Source organism: Tiliqua scincoides, chromosome 13 (assembly GCF_035046505.1).
Source record: "Tiliqua scincoides isolate rTilSci1 chromosome 13, rTilSci1.hap2, whole genome shotgun sequence".
NCBI classification, from domain to species: domain Eukaryota; kingdom Metazoa; phylum Chordata; class Lepidosauria; order Squamata; family Scincidae; genus Tiliqua; species Tiliqua scincoides.
The window spans coordinates 15999373-16009794 of NC_089833.1; the positions used below are offsets into that span (position 1 = coordinate 15999373).

Here is a 10422-nt window from a genome sequence, read left to right on the forward strand (position 1 = left end):
CTCCCCGCAAAGAATAGTGGAGAGGATTTGTGTGGCGAGGCTCTCTCGCATCTGGATGCAAAGAGGAGACTCCAGACCAGTAGTACAAATCATGAACCGTTTTATCACCACAGACAGAATTACAGAACAAGAGCTTTGGTACTTCCCCATAGTGCTTTGGTAGCCCCCCACCGGGTGAGTGAGATGTGTGGCAGTCCGGACCGTCCTTCAGAAGTTGTAGAACTCTTCATCTTCTACTGAGAAAGGAAAAGTTCTCCTTTTTTGGTCTACTTCTGGATGCAGGTTCTCATCCTAGCAACAGATGCACAGAAGGGACATAAGAGATGAGAATTTGAGTTAGTCTCCATCAACACAACGCAACGTAGATGCTTTCAGTATCTATGGGGGATCTGTTCCAGAACTCCACCCCCCCACACACACACACTAAATTCCACAGATAATTAAATCCACGTTTGGGCCTCAGGACTTCCTGGATGCAACCCCTAGGCCCTCCAGCCATGGATCTGTCCTGGATCAGATCCCCTGTGGATACTGAAGCCCCACTGTACCCTGCCCCCCCAAACGTTCTCAAGGCAGTCAGTTGACAAACACACTAAGCAGGCAGCAACCAAAAACAGGATGTGGGTGGTGCCTATTCAGATAGTTGTGATAATTTCAGACTGATTTGCTAAGGGAGAGAATTCCCCCATCAGGGCACTGCTAGACCTCTCCTGCCAGCCACAACTCACCTCATCAGAAAAATACTTCTCAATGAGGCGCAGAGAAGCTTGGTAAACTAAAGGATTCTCATGATTCTGCAGCACCTCGATCTTCTCCAGGCCTCCAAGCTCTTCCATCAGGAGACACAGTTTATCTGTGTCTCCTAGCTTCTCAGCCGACTGGGAAGGGGAGAAGGAAGACAGCATGCAACGACTGCATTCTGCACCCAACACTGCTGCCACCACCCCAACATTGCTTTGCCCACTCAGCAATAGCACATCTATGGAACCCATTTTGTCCCATGGATTCAGTCCCCTGTACCAATCAGGGACCAAGTCTATTCAAGGCATTGGGTCGGCAGGTGCACTTCTAACCAACCCATTGGCCTTTGTGCCCACACGGCTTCACAATTCCATCAAAGAAAGCTGGGTAGACAACCCTATTATTCATGCCTCTATCAGAGAGGCAGTCAAGGCAGGCCATTAGAAGTGGAAGCCAAACCCAGAACTAAACAAAAGGGATCTTACCGCAAAAAAGTTGGAGATGGCATCTAGGATCACCAGGATGGTCTTGCCGTCTTTGATGGCCAACAAGTTGAGCAAGGGCTTAAGAACACCTGCCTGGATCAACTCTACAACCTGCTCTATGGTGCCCCCGGTGGTGAAATTGGCAACTGCCCAGACAGCCTCTTTTTGGGCTTTAAAGTCACCCTGGAGAAGGCAATTTTTAAAATTACACACTGTGTAACACACAATTGTTCAAAGTTTGACTAGTTCAATGTTTATTAGTTCAATGTTTATTATTATATATATATATTGAACTAGTAATAAATGTATATCAAAGATTTCAAAAACGCTGCTGTTTTTGACCTAGTTTAGCCACAATTTACACTATGTAGTTGTAGTAGATGGTGTGTATTATATAATACAGTAGACCAGGGGTGTCAAATTCATTTCATATAGTGGGCTGGATGGCATTTATGATGCCTGCTGAGTGCCAGAAGTGATGTCATAAAGCTGGTCATGGCCAGAAATAAGCACTTACTAAGGAGCTGCAAATAGAAGAGAAAATATGCAAGTCTTGATCATATTTTCAAGATATGGGAGAGCCCAATTATTATATGGCTTGCCCATTCAGCAGTGACACCTCAACCCAGCTCAGCAGCCGATAGTAGTACTGAGAGCCTGATAAAGAGCTTCCAGGGGCTGCATCCTGCCCACAGACCTTAGACACTCCTGCATTAGGCAATAGGATACAAAATTTAAGACAACTGTTGATGTAAACCAAGATTACTGTTGAAATCTACACCTCTGAACTGTATTAATAAAACATCAAACTACCCACCAGTATTTGTGTTTGAATTATATGTGAAATACTAAGTGTCATTACTTAACAATTGTCTAGCACTTTTGTACACTCAAAAGCATTACCTCAAGATAGTCCCTACCACCTATTAATGGTAGAGCATGGCGCTTTTAGTCAAAGGTTCAAATCTTAGCATCTCCAGATATGATCAGGATGGGAAAGAGTCTTGCTGCCATTCCATGTTAACAATACTGACCTAGAGTCAGGCCACTGAAGAGGTGCCACCTCCTAGAGTGGCCACTGAAGAGTGGCCTACACCTACAGAGTCAGGCCACTGAAGGCAGCCTCCTATGTTCCTAGCCCCATATTACAGATTGAAAGACCAAGGCTAAGGGGAGAGCAACTTGTCCCAGGGCACCTAGCAGGTTCACAGCAGAGACAAGGTTGCCAACAAAAGGAAGTCCCGGTTGACAACTTCATTTGTGCCTTTTCGGCTACACCAGCTCTCGGGGCACATGAAAAATGGCTTCAAATCAGCAGCAGTTCTAGCAGGCTTTTGTACCTGCAGTCAGCAATCATAGGCGGGGCTGCAGCTACTCTGCAGTAAGTGGAGATGCTATACCAGAAGCAGGTAAAGTTTGCCAACTGTTTACATTATGCAAAAGCGCAGCCAGCCTGCATAATGCGACAATTTATTGCTATCTTGGTATGCATGGGAAGGGATAAGGATCAATCAAGGACACTGTAGCCCCACCCCAGAAGTCTATGCAAGCATCCAGCTTCTGGGATTTTAATCTGCATTGCCCAGACACACTTCGAATGAAGCAGCTTCCTAGTCCTCAAGACTCCAGCTAAAGAAAGCAAACCCTGTTTAGCATCTTTTCTGTGGCACACCAGCACGGCGCTAATCAGCAGGCACCCCAAGTCCGGTCACAGAGGCCCAGCAGCTCCCAACCTTACCTTGTCCAGCAGGTGCACCAGAGGAGGGAGCAGCCCACATGTGATAATCTGCTGGATCTGACTGCAAGTCCCAGCTGCAATGTTGCTCAGGGCCCAGGCAGCTTCCTTCTGTATGGCCGGCTTATGGTGCCGCAAAAGGTGGGGCAGGACCGACAAGACCCCCGCATCAATGGCCATCTGCGTCTGCTTATCCGTCCCAGTGACAACATTGCCAATGGCCCGCAGAGCCGGACTCTAGAAGCAGGGAAGTGAGACATTTGACCAATGGGACAGCCCTCCCAAAAAAGGATGATTAGGTCACCTGACAATAATCTCATCTGTGGGCTGAGGAAGTAACTTCTGTTCTGGGGGCACATGTCTTTCAGTCACTGGTGGCCACCAGAGCATTTGGAAAGTGTTCCCAGATGACCCATAAAATGCTTGCCACCCATTACAATCTTTTTCTCCTATTGCCATCCACAAACAGGGTCCTATCTGTAGTTCAGATTGGGACTCTGGAATTGGCATCCAATTTAAATTCACCTGCAACCCATCTCAACTGCCAACCCGTGTCAGAGGGCAAAGATTTTTCCTTGGCTGACCAGACAAGGTCACCCAGCATGGCGTTCCCAAAATGCCCCTCTCCCTACCAGAATGGGCAAGTCTGAGCAGGCCATTAGCTGCACCAGCCGGGGCAGGATTCCCGTCTCCACCACGACATCAATGCGATCATTGGACCCGTCCGTCAGGTAAGAGATGGCCCAGCAGGCATCGGAAAGGATGTCCTTCTCGTTGTGTTGGAGGAGGCAGATTAGGCTGGGAAGTATCTGCTTCACAGCCTCCAGGGGCGGGCAGGGGTTTTTGTTCCTGCAGAGGTTGGACAGCGTCCATGTGATATTTTTCAAGAAGCCAACCTGAAAGCAGAAGATGACAATGTGTTCAGCCAATCAGATTTCCTAGAAGAAGCCAGGTTTTTAAGAACTGGACAGTAGGGCGTTTGCTAACAGGCAGTGCAATCCCATATGACAATCCTAACCCCCTCAGAACCTGAAAGCAGCAAGGTTCCAAGCATATTAAAGTTTCCTAGTCTCTCCAACAGCACACAGTTAAGGCCCATTGATCCTCAGCCCTTGAGTTACTTTTAGGAAAGAACTGTTACTTTGCACATGCCTGATCTCGTCTGATCTCAGAAGCTAAGCAGGGTCAGGCCTGGTTAGTACTTGGATGGGAGACCGCCTGGGAATATCGGGTTCTGTAGGCTTATACCATGATCTCGGAAGCTAAGCAGGGTCAGGCCTGGTTAGTACTTGGATGGGAGACCGCCTGGGAATATCGGGTTCTGTAGGCTTATACCATGATCTCGGAAGCTAAGCAGGGTCAGGCCTGGTTAGTACTTGGATGGGAGACCGCCTGGGAATACCGGGGGCTGTAGGCTTATACCATGATCTCGGAAGCTAAGCAGGGTCAGGCCTGGTTAGTACTTGGATGGGAGACCGCCTGGGAATACCGGGTGCTGTAGGCTTATACCATAGTCCTTCGAGACTGAAGGTTGCCAGCCAACCAGTTATGGAGGTTATAACAAGGGTTGGCACAAAATAATACCTCCTTTATATGTTTTTAACCTGGTGCTGCATAATGTTGCGAGTCTGTCTGGTTTCACCACAGAGTGGCAACGCAATGGGTCACTCAGAAGACAATGGCAGCTCTCCCCCCCACCCGAGTTTCTTCCCAGCCCTGCCTGATGATGCCAAGGATTGAACCCGGGACAGGGAAATCAGGTGCTTTATCACCTAGCCACATCTCCTAAACAGCTTCACTTGTAGCTCTTGGAACATTCTGTACCCAACTTACAGTGCGACCGTTTTCAACCTTTTCATCTCACAGCCACACTGACAAGGTGCTAAAATCGTCCAGGTACACCATCAGTTTTTGGACAATTGACAAGGTGCACTGTGCTGCCAACGGGGGGCTCACATGTCCCAAGGGCCCTACTAACCAACCCTCCTGCAAACTCCCATGGGACACCTGTGGGCCATTCATGGCACACTGGATGAAAAAAAAATCACTGTTACAGCTGAATGACACCAGGCTGTGTCATTATCTGAACATATGAGGTTCATTTCATGGCACTGGAAGCAAACTGGTTGGTCCTGCTCAAGACAACCAGACCGAGCTGAGCCAAAACATACATACCGGAGTACTGGGAGCCACCAGAGACAGAAGGGGAGGGATTGCGTTGACCCCGATGATAGCATCTCGGTACATAGGCCCATCCCCTGTGAGGAACACAACACTTTCAGCAGAAAGTTATTCTTTGGTCATCAACAGAAATGCAAGAGGTTATACCATGTTGTAGCTTTAAGCCAGCTGAAACTGTCTAGTTAAGATGCTTAAAGCCTACATACAGCAGGGGACGTCAGGCCTACATACAGCAGGGGATGGAACGTCCTGGAACGTGCTGGAATCCCCAGCATCTATGCACTGCTGAAACAGAGACGCCTGCGTTGGCTCGGTCATGTCGTGAGAATGGATGATGGCCGGATCCCAAAGGATCTCCTCTATGGAGAACTCGTGCAAGGAAAGCGCCCTACAGGTAGACCACAGCTGCGATACAAGGACATCTGCAAGAGGGATCTGAAGGCCTTAGGGATGGACCTCAACAGGTGGGAAACCCTGGCCTCTGAGCGGCCCGCTTGGAGGCAGGCTGTGCAGCATGGCCTTTCCCAGTTTGAAGAGACACTTGGCCAACAGACTGAGGCAAAGAGGCAAAGGAGGAAGGCCCATAGCCAGGGAGACAGACCAGGGACAGACTGCACTTGCTCCCAGTGTGGAAGGGATTTTCACTCCCGGTTTGTCCTTTTCAGCCACACTAGATGCTGTGCCAGAAGCACCTTTCAGAGCGCGATACCAGAGTCTTTCGAGACTGAAGGTTGCCAACAACAGCAGGGGACCATCTTCTCCCTAAGCTCTGGCTGCCAATGGCCATCTCCTTCATCAGCCCTCCAAGTTATATGTCCTATGCAAAAAGCTTTTAAAAAAAAAAGGTTTGATTCCACAGAACTCTGGGCTAAGACTTGGCCATCCATTGGCAGCCATTTTGGAGTCAGAAAGCACACCTTGCTTACCTGCTATGTTACCCAGAGCCCAGACCGCCTGCTCACAGATATGCAAACATGGAGAAGACAAAAGGAGCACAAAGGCCTGGATTGCATTTGCCTCTACCACAGCTCTCGTCTGATCAGAGGTCCCAGAGGCGATGTTAGTGAGTGCCCAAGCAGCCTCAAATTGCAGCTCCGGGGCATCATGTTGGTCCAAGAACGCCACCAGTTGCGGGATGATGCCAGCTTCAATGACTTCATTTATTGGTGGGTTCTTCTGCCTTGACAGCAGTTTCCTGTGGACAGAGGGAACACAGGCAGAGACTCTCTCAATGGGGTGCCTGGTGGGCACACAGCACCCACAGAACCTGTAGCAGCGTAGCAATGCTACTCGGGAAGCAGCCCGAGACCTCGGGAGCCAAGGGCTGCTTGGTGTGGCATAGAGGCCAGAGCAAAGAATGAAACGACAGACGTGTGTGGAAGCGAGATGCAGAAAGAAGGCTAAGAGCTGGAACAGACCTGCCTTGAAGCTGGGACTGATCTGATCTCTTTGCCCCGCCTCTGCTAAGCTTTATTCTTTCTTAAACATGCGTTGCAATACGATGAGAGTTACTGAAGGGTAGGTGACCAGCTTGCTCTAGAGGTTATCCACAATACACATTCCTAGATATGATCCTGTTGTTGACAGGCTACTGGGCTTCAGACACTTAGCGTATTCCAGGCCAAGAGTTTGCTCTTGCGCAGCCGCAGGAGTGCCCGCGGTCATTGTTGCCAAACACTGCTAAAGCATCCCAAAGCCTAGCGCCTGCGTACATAAACGCTACAAGAACCAACCAAACATTTGCTAATAAGCCAAAAGCTTAGACTGGCCCCCACGCTCTTTGTACCCAAGCTGGTGAGCTAAATGCTGTGCCCCCCTTTAGCCGATGGCATGCCAGCTTCTGCCTCTCTTGCTCCTTAGATCCAAAAAAACAAGGAAACGGAGATGAAGGGGATTGTGGGGCGCTACAGTGTTGAAGATCCCACCATCGTCCTTTCCTCCACACTTTTTTCACCATCTCCCCTCTGAATCAAGGAATGGGTGCCATGCTGTCTCCAAGCAGGGAAGCCCAATGCCAGTCCACCCAAAGAAATGACCATAGCCAGCTTCGTGTTGACCCCGGTCAAGCCAACTGCTATGTGACTCCCCACTCAGTGGGCAAAGAGACTGTGTACAAAGCATCTCCCCCACATGATTTGAACAAGCTGGTAGTCCCCTAGACCCTCTAGTGGACATTATAGCCAGTCGTGGATGGATCCCTCATTTTCCCTTTCTCACTCTCATGTCCACCCATTTCCCTTCTTGTTCAACCCCAATACCAGGGGACATCCACTACAATTGAGTGGCAGGAGAACGGGAACAGGCAAAAGGACGCATTTCTTTTACCCTGTGTGCAATTGACCTGTGGAACTCCTTGCCACAGAATATGGTGATGGCGTTTGGCCAAGAGTCCTTTGAAAGGAGACTGGACAGTTTGATGGAGGAAAAGACCATCGCAGGCCGCACGCCATGATGGGCGTACACACTCTCCTGGTTTTGGAGGGGGACTATCCACAACGTGACAGATGCAAGGGAGTGGCAACAGGATGCAGGTCTCTTGCGTGCTCCCCTGGTGGGCCACTGTGAGATCCAGGAAGCTGGACTAGATGTGCCTTTGACCTGATCCAGCCGGGGCTTATTTTCCAAGAGCCAGCAGCATGCAACAAGGCAAGCGGGGCATTTAGTTCTTAGCCCCTTCAATGGCTTTGGGAAGATAATACCTGAAAGGGAAGCTGGTTTAGGAGGTCTGGTCTGGGCAGGAGGTCTGGTCTAGAGGGTTGAGCCTCCATTTGCCTGAAGATAACATCCGAAGGTCGCCAGTTCGAGGCCAGCGGCACCACAAACGCAAGACCTTGAAGCAGCTGACAAGCTGAGCCGAGCTATTCCATCTGCTCTGAGCGTGGGAGGATGGAGGCCAGAATGTTGCGGCCAGATCAAGAAAGAAACATCTGAATGTTGTGGTTTCTTGAAAGATAGAAACCTTCTTTCAAATTGTAAAAACCCCTACGGGGATTTAAATTGCCTGCCTATGTAAACCGCCTTGAATAAAGTCTAAGGAGAAATCTGAGGACCAAGAAAGATGGTATAGAAATACCTGTATGTATGTATGATTATTATTATTATTTAACACACCTGGCTGCCTGGGCGGCTTTCAAGTGAAGGCGAGGGTCATCGGACTGCAGCACAACGACAATTTCCTCCAGAGAAAGCAGAGCCACCTGCATCAAGGAGAAGAGGGGATTCCTAATCCACCCCAATAGAAATCACCAATCACAGAAGTATATGGTCAAGCCAGATCCCCCCTCCATTAACATCTTGGTCAGAAGTAGCTTTACAGAGACAGAAGATCCTCAAACGCCATCTTGATACTTAATTGCACACTCTATGAGGCATTAAACCACAAGCACCATTGAACTGAACCTGAAAACAAGTAGAAAACTGTATTGGAATTGCGGAAGATATTACCGAGGAGACAGGGTGTGGTGTCCACAGTGCCCCTTGCTCTGAGTAAATGCAGGAATAAAGCCCAGGTGGTAGCTGGAGGGGTGCTGCACAGCTGCAGCCACTACAGCATAAGGAGATCTCTCGGGTATATAGGGAGCACCTGAGGCAGAAAGGGTTTGGTGGGTTTTGAAGGAGTGCAGGTTGGAGGTAGGAGAGGAGACTGATTGACTGGGTTTATGGAATTGGGAATCAGACTGGATTGTGACTGGACTTTGGCTTTGGACTTTGATTTGGATACCCTGACGGATAGGACTGACCTACCTGGAACCTGACTTTGGACAGTAACTTGGCTGATTGGCAACTCTGATTGATTGGACTGGTTTACAAGGCCCAGTGGATTGGGATTTGGCAAAACAAAAACCAATGCAGGTCTCAGAACATTAGAACTACATGCTCATGAGACCCCTTCCTCCCCACCCCATAGACAACCTGGCCGCTGTTTTGTACCAATTAATATAACCATTGCTGCTATGCGCCCTCCCCACAGTTTGGGTGGGTGCCCACCACATACACACCGCAGCGTCTTCTATCTCTGGAGACAGGCTCCCTTCCATGGTGAAGCCAATGTTCCTTCTCTTCAAGATCTGTTCATCTTTCCTAGCCTTGCGAAGTTCAACACTAACCTCTGTCCTTTGCCTCCTCATTTCCTGTGCGAGTGTGGAGAAGGGGGAAGAAGACAGTCCAGTGTTAAGGTAGTAAACTCCATAGCAGCCAACTTGCATTGCTGTAGAGAGCCAGGATGGGGTAGTGGTTTGGGAGTTGGACTAAGACCTGCAACATCTGGGCAGTGGAGTAGCTAGGTCATTTGACACCTGAGGTCCATAAATTTTTTGTCGTCCCCCCCCCCATATGATAAAATTAATTTGTCAGTGGGTAAGGGCACCCACCAGGATGCAGAGCAAATCAGGCACCAGTTGGAATGGGAGCCCAGGTCTACCTGGCAGGTAGATCTGGGCTCCAAATCCAGATGGGAGCCCAGGTCTACCTACCTAGAAGAGAGCTCCAGAGGGTGGTCAAATGGGAGCCCAGGTCTTTTTGAAAAAAAAAGAGGTAGGGCAGCCCTGAAATAAATTGTATCCTGGCATCTGTGGGGATTCTCATCTCTTTGTCACCACTTATTTCTTGCATCAGACATCCAGAGGTAGACTGCCCTTGAATATGGAGGTTCTGAGTGCCAGACACCAGGTTTATGCTACACTCGATGCATTCTCTGGAACAAACCAGGTTTCCTCAAGACTCGCCTGGTGGTTAAGAGCCCCGTACTTACAACAAGATCTTTGCCTTTGTTTTTGAATTGCCTCATCCGTTTCTCTTGCTCATCTGTGGTTGGCATGGTCACAGCTGTCTAGACACTGGTATGGAGACTTGCTGGCAGGAAGCACACGTACACCTAAGTGATCAGACAACAGTTTTCACTCCAGAGTTTGGCTCTGATCCGCTTAGCTAGTCAAGGTAGACAATTCAGCCCTGTCATCCTCTACTGTCCTGAAATTCCAGTTTCTTTCTATTGATAGCAGTCTTGTCAGTAGTAAATACCCAGGCTAAAGAGAACATGATTCAGCCATAGTACTTCAGAACATGAGACCTGCTGGATCAGGCTGAAGGCCCACCTAGACCTGCTTCCTGTATCTCACAGTGGCCCACCAGATTCCTCAGGGAGCACAAAACCTATTGCCACTCTCTTGCACCTGGCATTCCAAGGTAGCCTTATTTCTAGAACCAGGAGGTTGCATATAACCATCAGGGTTTGTAATCTGTGGTGACTGCTTCCTCTGTAAATGCATCAAATCCCCACAG

At 49.1% G+C, this 10422-nt stretch overlaps 1 protein-coding gene and 1 pseudogene across 1 annotated transcript; one reads left to right on the plus strand and one right to left on the minus strand.

The window, feature by feature from the left end:
* Nucleotides 1-207: 207 nt before the first annotated feature.
* On the minus strand, nucleotides 208-9958 carry KPNA7 (karyopherin subunit alpha 7). Its single transcript, XM_066640429.1, has 10 exons — nucleotides 9893-9958; nucleotides 9141-9272; nucleotides 8254-8339; nucleotides 6069-6337; nucleotides 5137-5219; nucleotides 3594-3857; nucleotides 2965-3198; nucleotides 1227-1409; nucleotides 729-878; nucleotides 208-291 (listed from the first exon to the last, which is right to left on the minus strand). The coding sequence occupies exons 1-10, from the start codon at nucleotides 9956-9958 to the stop codon at nucleotides 208-210; spliced, it is 1551 nt and encodes a 516-aa protein (XP_066496526.1).
* Nucleotides 4083-4204, plus strand: LOC136634064 (5S ribosomal RNA; annotated as a pseudogene).
* Nucleotides 9959-10422: the final 464 nt, after the last annotated feature.